The sequence below is a fragment of the Humulus lupulus genome, chromosome 1 (assembly GCF_963169125.1).
Source record: "Humulus lupulus chromosome 1, drHumLupu1.1, whole genome shotgun sequence".
In the NCBI taxonomy this organism is placed as follows: Eukaryota; Viridiplantae; Streptophyta; class Magnoliopsida; order Rosales; family Cannabaceae; genus Humulus; species Humulus lupulus.
In genome coordinates this window covers 172,078,210-172,091,944 of record NC_084793.1, presented here as the reverse complement: position 1 = coordinate 172,091,944, position 13,735 = coordinate 172,078,210, and the positions used below count along the sequence as shown (strand labels likewise).

General features: G+C 30.7%; 1 protein-coding gene across 1 annotated transcript; it reads right to left on the bottom strand.

Moving 5' to 3' along the window:
• Positions 1-601: 601 nt before the first annotated feature.
• Positions 602-3,073, bottom strand: LOC133824536 (uncharacterized). Its single transcript, XM_062257434.1, has 4 exons — positions 2,043-3,073; positions 1,643-1,951; positions 1,467-1,554; positions 602-1,384 (listed from the first exon to the last, which is right to left on the bottom strand). The coding sequence occupies exons 1-4, from the start codon at positions 3,071-3,073 to the stop codon at positions 602-604; spliced, it is 2,211 nt and encodes a 736-aa protein (XP_062113418.1).
• Positions 3,074-13,735: the final 10,662 nt, after the last annotated feature.

Sequence of the window (13,735 nt, the reverse complement as noted above, 5' to 3'; positions counted from 1 at the left end):
GCATATACGACTTTCTTATCTTCTGGAGGAACTTTAGCCCATCCACTATACTGAAGTGGAGCATGATGGCGTACATTTACACCAACAATGTTCTCAAATGCAGTGGCATGCGTCCCATGAACTCGAAGTTCTCCTTTTTTTATAGGAAATCTTTAACTTACTAGCATCATCCTTTAATAAGCGTCTGACACCATCCCCACGAGTAGGGCCACGAGTTCTCTTCCTTGATTCTATCAAATAATTGTTATATTACTTATAATCATAACTATTTTCATAAATTTTTAATGTATATATTATCATATTATCATAAGTTGTACATAAACCATTTATACCTTCTAAGGACTTGTGTGTTTCATCATTTAATAGTGTTATTGAATCATCATTGGAAGAACATGGCAAACGAGGAGGAGACTGTGTAGATGATGAAGAGTTAATATGCGTCCTCTTACGGCCAAACACCCTTCTAGTAGTTATTGGTGGATCGAGAGACTTCTCATTTGTCATGATTAAAAATCTAAAATATATAAAAAATTTATTAGCATATAATAAATTTGCATATTCAAAACTTTACAAAAAATAAAAATAATAACACACTTTATAGTTAATCAATTTTATCACTCAAAGTTATATCTTCAGAATCATCGAGTAAAGCTTCTTCATCGGTATCGTCACTGTTTATATCACTTTGAACTTGATCATTATGATTTATTTGAAGTTCATTGAACAATTGATGATTATCACATTCTATATCTTCAATATCATCCCAAATAAGATTAGTATCATTTGTCGTTGAATCAAAATTCACACCAATGTCATTCGAAGATTCTTCTTGATATGCTTCAGAACTGTTGATAGTTGGATCTTCATCATCAACTTCACCATCCATTGGCTTTGATGGTATATCCCAAATGTGATGATGATTTACTTTTTGTACCACTTTCCAATCTTTATTATCTTTACTTTTTTTAATGTCATCCAAATAAAAAACCAAACTTACTTGATTGGCAAGAACAAATGGTTCATCTTCAAACCATTCTGAGTTGATGTTGGTACTAGTAAAGTTATATTCAGAGTACATTCTATCACTTCCATTGGTATTGTACCAAGAGCATTTGAGCAATATAACTTTGTTCAAATAGAGGTAATGTACTTCCCAAATTTCATTGATGATACCATAAAAATCACATATATTTCCATCATATTCTGCTTCAACGTGAACACCGTAGTTTTGAGTTAAAAGTCTTTCATCTCGACTTTTTGTATGGTATCGAACTCCATTAACCATACAACCAGCATATGTACAAGCCAAAAAACTTAGTTGCATTGCAATTGCATACAAATCTTCCTGTGCTTTACCAGATATTGTTTCATTCATTTTTTTTATCTGTGATGGCAGATAAAATTATAAATGTAAGATCAAGACAAATAAAAAATTTAGAATATCAAACATTGATATTTAAACTTACTTTATTTTCAAACCATGTTGAAAATTCATTTTTTTGCACTTGATTGATATCCAGAATTCCTTGAGATTGTAAGAATAATCTATGTTCTCTGTGTTCACAATAAGTACTATGAAAGATTATTTTTATGCTAAAACCTAAATGTTGTTAGAATTTAAAAAATAAAATTATAAACTTACGTTAAATATGGTTCCAACTCAGGACAATTATTCAAAATGTACCATTGAACTTGGGTTCGTTGATCTTGAGTTAGTGTGATGGATGATTGTCTTCCAAATGGTCTTGTAGGCATGTTGAATATTGACAGTGTCGATTGTTTTCTAATTCCAAGGTAATCAGGATTGCGCTCAGAACGATTAAAGCATGTTTCCATTCCATGAAGATACATTGAACAAAAGTTTAGTGCCTCAGTAATAATGTATCCTTCTGCAATAGAACCTTCAGGTCGAGCCTTATTTTTCACATATTTTTTCAAATGACCTAATTCCCTGACATTAATTATGTTTTCAATATATAGTAATAAAGAATTGTATTCAATGATTATTTAATTTTTTAAACTTAAGTTATAGATTTTGTTACCTTTCGATTGAATACATCCATCGCATTTGTACTAGACCAGCTAACTTAGCTTCTAATGGCAAGTGAACCATAAGATGAATCATCACATCAAAGAAGGCAGGAGGAAAGATACTTTCTAATTTACACAGCGTGAGTACAACACCCTTTTCCAATTCCTTTAAGTCTTTCACATATAATGTCCTCGCACATAGCTTTTTGAAGAATAACGACAGCTCAACAATAACATCCATTACTTTCTTTTTCAAATATGGCCTTAAACCAATAGGTAACAACCTCTGTAATAAAATATGACAATCATGACTTTTCAACCCAAATAACTTTCCATCTTTCATGTTAACATTCCGAGAAATATTTGCAGCATATCCATCAGGAAATTTTACAGACTTTATGAACATACGAAATTCTTGTCGTTCCTTCACTGATAATGTATAGCATGCTACTGGTTTGAACCATTTGTTCCCCTTCTTTTTCATGTGTAGCTGCTTACGAATATTTAAATCTTGTAAATCAAGTCTTGCCTTTTCAGTATCTTTAGACTTCCCATCAATACTAACTATTGTACCAACTACACTATCACATATATTTTTCTCAATATGCATCACATCCAAATTATGTCTTAGTTTTAATTTAGGCCAATATTCTAACTCCCAAAAAATACTTTTTCGCCTCCAGTTCGTGTTATTTTCATAACATGCATCCTTCATTTGTTGCTTATCGTCCTTAATGATCTTATCATTTTTACCTGCCCTACATTTCCATACACCCTTTAATTTATCTAAGATTTCATCTCCTGTTAAAATTCTTGGAGGTGAACGTCGTTCGATTGTACCATCATACTCCATATCATTGCGCCATTGGTGGTTCGGACACAAATATCGACGATGACCCATGAAACATGTTTTTCCTCTTATTCGAAATGAAGACGTGTCATCTTCACAAACAGGACAAGCTTTATAACCTTGAGTGCTATACCCAGATACAGTACCATATGTTGGAAAATCATGGATCGTCCACAATATTGCTGCACGCATCGAAGTAACTTTCAATTATTTATGTAATAATAAATAATTAATATTTTACTACTAACCTGGTAGCACTCAAAGTGTTAAAGGTGAATAGCGATGGGTGTAATCCTGAAAATAAAGTTATAATAATAATAATAAAGTTAAATTTTTAATGTAGTTATATTTTTTTATATAAGAATATGTTAATCCACCAAACTATGTTATATATATATGGAAATTAATAACAATAATATTTATATATTTATTAATATATACAATTTATATATTAGGAATATTATTATTAATATATATCCAATTTGTTATTCAAAATAACTTAATTATTAATATTATATGATGATAATAATATCTTTCAAATTTTGTATAATTTTTTTTAACTAAGTTATAAATTTTAGACATAAATTTTTAGTTATTAATATTTTGTATTATAAATTTTAGGTAGATTTTAAGATTATTAGGGGTAAAAATTACATATTATTGGGTCAAGCCCAAAACAAAAAATCAACTAAAGCCCAAATATAACCCTAGATATATATATTTCTCTAACCAAACCCTTAACCTAATTTTATTTCAACAGCCGCCTACACCCCCCCAAAACAAAACACCACCATTTTCGTCTCCAGGTACCCGAGATCCCAACCTAGCCCCCGCCCTTCGTCACCTTGCGCGCGACCCCGAAGTTAGGTGACCTGAGCCCAGGCGTGACCCAGACGTGATCCCAACTTAGCCATCACCATCATCGTCAGCTCGATCTCTGCCTCCCTCGCGTGCGACCCTGAAGCTAGGTGACCCCGAAGGTAGAGTTGATCCCAACCTAGCCGTAGCCATCTTCGTCAGCTCCATCTCTGCCTCCCTCGCACGGGACCCTGAAGCCAGGTGACCCCGAAGCAAGAGTTGATCCCAACCTAGCCCTCGCCATCATCGTCAGCTCCTTCTCCGCCTCCCTCGTGCGCGACCCCGAAGCCAGGTGAGCCCGAAGCCACTTTGATCTTTGGCTCAGTGAAGTGTTTATTTTTCTCTTTCTTGGAATATCGCAAATGAATTTCTGTGATTATAATCTACATTGGTTTCGAGGGAACAATACGGTGGAGCTGACTGTTAAAGTTTTTGCTTGTGAAATGTGAGAGTTGTGTTGATTTAGAAACTGTTAAAGTTTTTTATTCTTCTTTTCTATGATGTTTCGATGGTAATTAAGTAGCCTAGATCTGAGATTCTAAGAAGATTTTGATCTTGATTCATATGCATAATTAAGTTAAAAATCTTGGGTGGTCAATGGAAATGTGTAATATATCCCATTGGATTTTTTGTATTATTATTCTTTAGAACAATGCTATTGTTTCAGTTTGCAATATGTTTAATTTTAGTTGTTTGTTTCACTGATTCTAATTTCATATTTGTTATGTTTTGTTCTTTGTGTTCTTGGTCTAGATATTAGACAGAGGCCGGGGAAGGAAATTGTCATCCCTCTCTGCGAAGAAGATAGTGATGGTGAGAAGGATCGTTGTACTGGTGGGCATAAGAAGTGGAAATCAGTGACAGGTAATTGGGACCAAAGGGGTAGGGGAAACAGAGGTCATATGTGGAGTATCTACCTATTTACTTAGTTTATTCCTGATTGTGTTACTATTTTTAATAACAGGGAAGATCCTCAAGCAAACAAGGGAAAATCAAGCAAAAAAGGGAAAAGCTTATAGGTATATGTATCAATTATAAAATCTTATTAATGCTTGTAGGTCTCTGTCTACTATTGTATTGTTTTGTTATTTTATATTTTGTGTTTGGTTTTTAGTTTTAAAATTTATTATCATAAAAATTAATGGTTTTATTTCTCTGATTGTGTTACTATATCCTATTTCCCCTCTTTTAGTTGTCTTAGTTATGGAGTATCTGACTCGTAGTCTTCATTTAGCCGCGCAGAACTCAGCCTTCAGATTCCATCCTTTATGTAAGAATCTTAAGCTTATTAGCCTTTGTTTTGTTGATGACTTATTAATTTTTTGTAAAGGGGTGTTGTCTTCAGTTAAAATCATCAAGAGTGTGTTGGGGGAGTTTAGTTCTGTGACTGGTTTGCAGATTAATGAGAGTAAATCTCAAGTATTTTATGGGGGAATTTCAGCTTCTGACCGTGAGCTGATGCAGCTGAGTTGAATCTTTCTGAGGGGGTATTTCCCTTGAATTATCTAGGAGTCCCTATGAGACCTACAAAATGGAAGCATGAAGATTGTGATGTCATCATTCAAAAAATAAAAATGAGATTACATACATGGGCTAGTAGACATCTATCATTTGCAGGCAGAATGCAACTTATTCATTCTGTTTTGTTTGGTCTGAGGAATTATTGGATGAGTATATTTGTTCTCCCTCAAAGTGTTATCAAGGAAATTGAGAGGCTGTGTCGAGGCTTTCTTTGGGGTCTCAATGGGAATAGATGTAAGATTCATATGGCTTCTTGGGACAAAGTTTGCTTGCCTAAGGCTTTTGGGGGGCTCGGATTCAGAAATGGCCAGCGTTGGAATCATGCTATTTTAGCCAAGTATGTTTGGGCTATCTCTGGAAAGCATGATGTGTTGTGGGTAAAGTGGGTCAACTCAGTTTATTTGAAAGGTACTGATATCTGGTCCTATAGTTTACCTCAGGATACCAGCTGGTATTGAAGGATGTTATGCAATATCAGAGGTAAATTTAGTAGGGAGGATATCATTTCTGCTGGTTTAAATGGGAAGTTTAACGCTGCAAATCTTTATATGCAATCCTTGAATCATGCTCAGGTAGGATACTACAAAGCTGTATGGTGTAGATTATCCTTTCCTAAGCATAGATTCTTGCTTTGGTAGGCCATTAACTCTCAGTTACTGACTTTTGACAACCTTCTGAGGTTCAAAGTAGCTCTTGAGTCTGTCATGTGCCCAGTTTGTGGTGTTAGTGAAGAGAGCCATTCTCACTTTTTCTTTACATGTTCGTTATCTGGTAAGATTCTGGAGTTATTAGTTGATTGGCTGAATATCAGTTTATGGCCGGTTGAATTTGACAAATGGAGAGATTGGCTTTCAAGTAGGAACAATGGGTTACTATCTCACATTTATAACATGTTGTTTGCTGCTGTTGTTTACTGCATTTGGAGGAACTGAAATTGCTGCATTTTTTATCTCTACTCTCGGACTGCATCAAGTATAGCTGCTGAAGTTAGACTCTTACTGCAGAACAGAATTAGTAGTATTAGTAAGAAGAAGTTATCTGTTCAGGGAAAGTGTTTAATTGCTCAATTTACTATGTAATTTGTTTGTATTTTGTTCTATTTTCCCTAGGTTGATTTGGGTGTAGCTTCTGGTTTATTTGACTGTTGAGGCTTGCTCTGTTAGCTGGTTTTGAGATGTTTTGCTGGTTTGTTTTGTAATCTTGGTTGTTTGATTAATGAAGTTCATACTTTCTTCTAGATCAAAAAAAAAAAAAAACATCTAAAGTATTTTTACTCACAATGCATAATATAGGAATTCATAACTGAATTTGTATTAGCATAATATAGTAATTCAAAACTTAATTTGTATAGGATGGTTCCTAAACACAATTTGATTTGAGATAAAAAGAAATTTCTATAAGAGAAATATGTTAATTTATAATTGAATTTGTATGAGAAATGATATGATACCTTGTGATTTGTGCTGATTTGTGACTCACTATCTGGTTTTGTATAAAATGATTTTGCAATATTTTTATGTGGCAATAATGATTTACCTTGGAACTTTGCTTAGATTGAACACCTAATTTGAGAAAAAAGGGTTGTAAATCAATTTAAAAAATACAACAAATGATGTATAATTATAAAGAAACTAAGTTAAACTTAATTTAAATAAATGAATTGACTGACCTGATTGTAGATTGAATACCTGATTTGAGAGTACATAAATTGTTTGGCATGATTGTAGATTGAACACCTGATTTGAGAAGAAAAAAAAGTTGTAAATCTATTTAAATAATACAACAATTTATGATTATAAAGAACTTGAGGTAGACGTAATAATGATGTACTCTCATACTTGATATTTTGGCTGGAGAGAAAATTTCAATGTTGATAAAAGTAATCGATATGATAACTCTTATATAAGAGTGTGAGTGTGATGTTAAATTATAGATATTATTTTGAAATTAATTTAAACTTAATATTGTTTAAAAAGATCTCAACAGAATTGATTAAATTTAGAGATTTTTTATTTTGAATGATTTGATTATTTATTTACTCTGTTTTTTCACCCAATTAGTGTAATTGAATATTATTATATCAAGTTTGAATGATTTGAATGCATAGAACTTTAAAACAAAAATATCAAGTTTGAGGTCTTAACTTTCACGGTAACAGACCATTTTAATATTTATAAATATTTAAGTTTGAAAGTTTTAATAAAGTTTTATTTTTTTAAAGGAATTTGAAACAAACATACCACTTTTGAGATTTTTCCTATTCACGTTAACCAAACTATAATGAAATATCTTTCAAATTGTATTTTTATAATTAATGTTTATTTTTTTATTCTTTACACTCTTATAATAAATTAAAACTAAATTTATTATTTTATAATTAATGGTGGTTGTTATTTCCTAAATGTGTGGTTATAGTTAAATTTATTAGTTTTTTATTATTAAAAACTAGAATATGCATATATATATATATAGGATAGAGAGTAAGACACGTCAACTTCCTTTTTTTTTTCTCTACTCTTCCACAACAGTATTTTAATTTCTTCTTCTTTATTTTAATTTATATATTTTTAAAATTTAATCTTCTATCTGTCACCCCTTTCTCTCTTCCATATTTATTTATGTCTGTAATTCATTTATCTTCAGACTCAAATGTCATTTTTCTTTTTCCATTTACAATACTCTTGAGGAAACCTCAGTTTTTTTTTGGGTTTCTTAACGTTTGAATTGAACTGGGTTTCGAATTTTTCTTAAAATTTTAGTTATTGTGCTTGGGAAATTATTTATTTCAAGGAGTGGGTTTTTCATTTCAACCTCTACTGAATAAACTAATCATCTAAGAGAAAAAAAAAAAGAAACAGAGGAAAAATGGCAGAAGGCTGTGGAAATTAATTTACTGAACATGTTGGATCTTAATGTTGATAACAACATCACAACCGATTCAACCAACAAGAAGATTGACAAGGGAGCTAAGATGATTATACAATGAATTGGCTGAGAAACTTCAACATTTTATTTGTCTATTTATTTATTTTGAAATCAAGAGAAGCTTCAACATTTAAACATATGTAGAATCAAATGGGAAACTCGTAATAAACTTCTATTTCTAAAAAACACTAGAAAAATCCTCATTCTTGAATTCTCTCAAATAAAGGAGATGATAAGATATGGTTAGGTGCACTATAATTAAAGTGTTCCACAAAATTAGAACCATTGACTACAACCATAACTTAAGTGATTATAATATAAACAGTATATAAAACAGCCGCACCGGTACGGGCATTTAGTACGTCTGTACCACAGAATTACCCTATATATATAGTAGGATAGTTTTTTAAATTTTTGTCAAAGATATTTGTATTATTGTTCAATACATATTAATAAGTTTTGTTGAGTCATCAAACCACTTCACTGGTTCCTCACTTTGCAAGATTAATTGTATTCTCTCCTCATTCATAAAGACACTTCAAGTATAGTTTCCAAATTTCAATTCTTCTTCTTCCCAATTGACTTCAACTTCTTTTTCACTACAGTGTAGGTATAGGAAGAACTGGAGCATACTGTGTAATTCAAACAAACTCACATATACCTCTTTCGGAAACCAGAAGGGAAAGAGAATTGGAACTGGGAAAAGATCAGTCACTATCAACATCGATCACTATCCACATGCAGTAACATGAACTTTTGATGTAGTGTAGATTTGTATATGTGATTAGTTTGTATAATATATTATATTTTGTATTGTAAACACTTAAATTGTATATAATATAGCTCATTAATTTTATAAAAATATGTTTGGTTATTTTAATAATGTTTATATATATATAATAAAAAATAATTAGAAATGCTATAATAATAAAATAACAAAAAAAATAAAAAATAATTATATATTTGATTAAAAAACATAATTTAATTAATGTATATTAATTTTGCTACCAAATTTTAGTAGCAAAAGTATAGTTTTAAATTATTTAAGATTTATTTACTACTAGTTTAATAATTGTTTGCTACCAAAATTTGGTAGTAAAATTATTTTGTTGGATTTTAAAATTTTAATGACGATTGCTTTGGCTACCAGTTTAAAAGAAATTTGCTACCAAATTGTTGTAGCAAAACAATTTTAATAGACTCAAAAAGTAATTATTTTGCTACTAAATTTATCATATTTTGCTACTAAAAATTTAGTAGCAAATAAGAACTATTAGCTACAAAAAATTTTGGTAGCAAAATACTTTTAGCGACGGGGTTTTAGCTACGAAGTTGCCACCAAAAAAATTTGGTAGCTAAAAAGGTATTAGATACTAAATATATATCATTTGCTACCAATTTCTTTGTAGCTAAAAATCTTTTTTCTTGTAGTACAATAACAAAACGACTGGAGGAAACTCTCATATGTCCATTTTTGCTAATAACAAATTAATTGGTAATATTAAAAGGTGGGGACAGGGTCTCTTGTTTCAGCTAGAGTAGTGGGAGAAGCGAAATTTTATTTAACTGAAAATAAATTTTTATCTCTAATAGACATCTATTTTATTCCTGATTTAAAAATGAATTTAATTTATGTTTCAAAATGTTTAGAACAAAGCTATTTTATTTATTTTAATAATGATTATGTTATTATTTCTAGAAATGCTTCGCATATTTGTCATGAAAATCTAGAGGAATTTCTATATGTGATAAGATCTTAAATGTCTTCAATACTCAAAATGAAATGTTCAAATTTGAACAATCAAAGCCTAAACAACAAAGAGTACCTCAAGGCAATACGTATCTTTGGCACCTAAGACTAGGTCATATTAACCTAGATAGGAGTTAAAGACTAGTTAAGGATTGTTCTCTGAGTGAGTTAAAGATCGAAACTCTACTGGTTTTTGAATCTTGTTTAGAAGGAAAAATGACCAAAAGACATTGCTCCTCTAACTGTTTTAGAGCGAAAGAACCTCTCAAGTTAATTCACGCAGACGTTTGCGGTCTAATGAATTTACAAGCTCAAGGTGGTTTGAGTATTATGTCACCTTCATTGATGACTACTCAAGATACATTTACGTATACTGGATGCAAAGGAAATCAGAAACCTTTGAAAAGTTCAAAGAATTCCAAGCTGAAGTTGAAAATCAGTTAGGCAAAACCCTTAAAATGCTATGATCAGATCAAGGCGGCACTACAACAAAATAGGCATTTAATGGCTACATGGGGGAGACATTATAGACATTTAATGTCTCCCCCTAAGGGAGACGTTGTTGCAGGAGCCATCTAAAGTAGCCCTATGATGACTCCCATGGGGAGACTTTATAGACATTTAACGTCTCCCCCTGGGAGTCATCATAGGGTGTACGTGTACACCCTATGATGACTCCCAGGGGGAGACGTTAATTGTCTACAAAGTCTCCCCATGGGAGACGTTGTAGGTACCTATGACGTCTCCCATGGGGAGACTTTGTAGACATTCAACGTCTCCCCCTGGAAGTCATCATAGGTTTTTGTATTTAAAAAAAAAAAAATTAAATAATTATTTTCAGTATATTAATTAATAGAATTAAATATATTAATTTTTTTGAAATAGAATTAAATATATTATTTTTTGAAATATAATTAAATATATTAATTTAAAAATCTAAATTATATGCAAATTTAAATTGTGAATTTTCATTAATAAAACAGAAATGTGTATATAAAATGTTTTTGCTAACTAAATATACAAAAATGTAATATTTTTGTTAAACATACAAAATTAACAAATATTACTCTAGCTAGCTAGACATATAGTAAGAAATAAAAAGTAAAAAAAACCCTAATATGTGGGACGATGACTTTGAATTATCGGTAGCATATGGTTCGCCCAGTGTTGTCGCATTTCATTAATCTGTGCTGGTGTATATGGCGTAGTGTTTAGCTACAAAAAAAATATAAAGTAAAATATATTAGTTAATTATTATTTAATTATATATACTTTAATAATAAATAAATTGTTAACTTTGTATAAATTTATATACATACCTCTTTCTTCAAGTAACGTCCAGGTCGTGGATGTTCAATGTAATCCTTCAACATCCTCATCACATAATATCCAAATGTCACATTGTCTGATTGGTGTGGACACTAATATTTCAATAAAAATACTTAATATAAATAATATTAGTAAAATTCAACTATAGATTTTCAAAATAATTGAAGTTGTAGTTAGTTACTTTAGGTGGCACAATTTCTATATTATTTGGAATCTCGGGATGTTTTGGTAGACTAGTCAGAAAAATGTTGACCCTGTTTTTATATTCAACGGATAACATATTCGTTAACATCCATTTTCTATCCATATCATCTCCTATGTTTATGGAAAATTAAACAAAAAAAAAAACTAAATAAGCATACGAAAAATTGGGCAGCATTTCCCCTATATTAGTAACCTAATCATCTGTCAATCTAATCAAATCCAATCGAATAAGCACAACACAATACAAATATAATAATAGAAAAATAAAATACATAATTCTAGACAAAATTGAGCAGCATTTCCCCTATAATAGTGATCTAACCATCTGTGAACAACAAGTCAAAAAATTCAAACAACACACAATAAGTTTCTTCCTTATAGCTCCGCATCACACAAACAAATTTTCCAGAACCTACTTCACTAAAACACACAGTTCTCAACCTTCTGTTATCACCGAAACACACAATTTTAATCTCAGAACCTACTTCACTATGGATGAATATTTAAGATATTTATACCCCTCTAACAAAAGTTTAATAATACTAAAACAAGAAAGAAGATAATGTATGTACCACTTGCAATTAATAGTCATTGCTAGCAAATTTACTTCACTTTGCAAAGAGCGCACTTTGCTATTAAATTCACAACCTACAAAACTAAATTAATTAATAAATAAAATATTACTAAACAAACTTCACTAAATAATTATATTAACAATAACTTATTATTGAAATTTTAGAAACTTAAAAACCTCAAATGTGTGCTTGAAATCGAAAATTTGAGGCAAAAATCTCATAAAAATCTCTATTAAAACCACAACTTAAAAATTTAAATTAATTAATTAATAAAAGATTATTAAATCAATAAAATAACATAACTATATATAAATAACCTACTTAAATTTTAATAAAGATTACAAATATATGTAATTTTCTACTTAAATAATAATATAAATTAAAAAAATTATAAGCATTATAAACTTGAATTACTATTTTGTATGTAAAATTAAAATTAAATTATTTTTCTAATTTTAGAAAATTATTAAATACATTTTAGCAAAACATATTTACATATATATACTTAACAAACATTAAAAATTAATTAAAAAATATATAATTTTCGGATTAAAGTAATAAAAATTTAAAAATAGTAAATAATGTGGTATCATCTTAAAATTAAACAATATAGTATCTCAATATACATAAAATTATTTTTCATACTTTAAACTAATATTTCTAATAAAACCCACAAATCATATAAAAAAACAGACAAAAATAATTTTTTCTACCATTCTAACTATAATACATTGTTTAATCTTGAAATCCTACCTCAAATATGCTTTAAATCCACTTTGTTGAGCCAAAAATTACCCAAAACCGCAACTCATAAACCCTAAAATCTCAATATCAATTTCTTAATAACTAGAGACAATAAGCATGAAAATTATCCTAACTATTATACAACACTTATAAATAATAAAAACTTACCTCAAATGAGATTTTATAGCCTAAAATCGGCCAAAATTGTCAAAAAATGGCCCTGAAATGGCCCAGAAAATCGCCCTTCTCCGCCTCTGGTTCATGCACTCGGGGAAGAAGAAAGAAAGGCTGAATATATATATTAGGCCAAACATTTAACGTCTTCCCTGGGAAGACGTGCTAGACATCTAACGTCTCCCCTGGGGAGACGTCCCATGTGGCACGTCTCCCCAGGGGAGACGTTAGATGTCTGGCACGTCTACCCAGGGGAGACGTTAGATGTCTGGCACGTCTTCCCAAGGGAGACGTCAGATGCTCTTACATGTCTGATATTTTATAAATAAATAATTTTATATTAATATTTTTAAATTAACGTCTCCCACCACTTTTAATGACTTATCTTGGTAGTCATCAACAAAAACTTTTAATGACTTACACCATTAGACTTTAAATATCCCTGAATACTTTTAATGACTTACACCATTGGTGTAAGTCATTATAGAGAGTCATTAAAAGTGAAAATTGTTGTAGTGCGGGGAATGCCTTGACAAGGAATTTGAAGATTTCTTAATAGAGCATGGAATTGTATCACAGCTAATTACACCAGGTACTCCGCAACAAAACGATGTTGCAGAAAGGAGGAATAGGACTTTGTGGGACATGATGAGATCAACGTCCAATTACTCATTGTTGCCCCTATCATTTTGGGGATATGCTTTACAAACAACTGCATACATCTTAAATCTAGTTCCATATAAGTCTCTACCTAAGACCACCCTCAGAATTGAG

What these genes read in the sequence shown, in the direction of transcription:
- LOC133824536 (XM_062257434.1), bottom strand. Translation starts at nt 3,073, where the DNA reads ATGCGTGCAGCAATATTGTGGACGATCCATGATTTTCCAACATATGGT. An exon ending in TGGATGTATTCAATCGAAAG is followed by an intron (nt 1,952 to 2,042) that starts GTAACAAAATCT and finishes AATTAATGTCAG; the next exon opens with GGAATTAGGTCATTTGAAAA. An exon ending in CAACATGGTTTGAAAATAAA is followed by an intron (nt 1,385 to 1,466) that starts GTAAGTTTAAAT and finishes CTGCCATCACAG; the next exon opens with ATAAAAAAAATGAATGAAAC.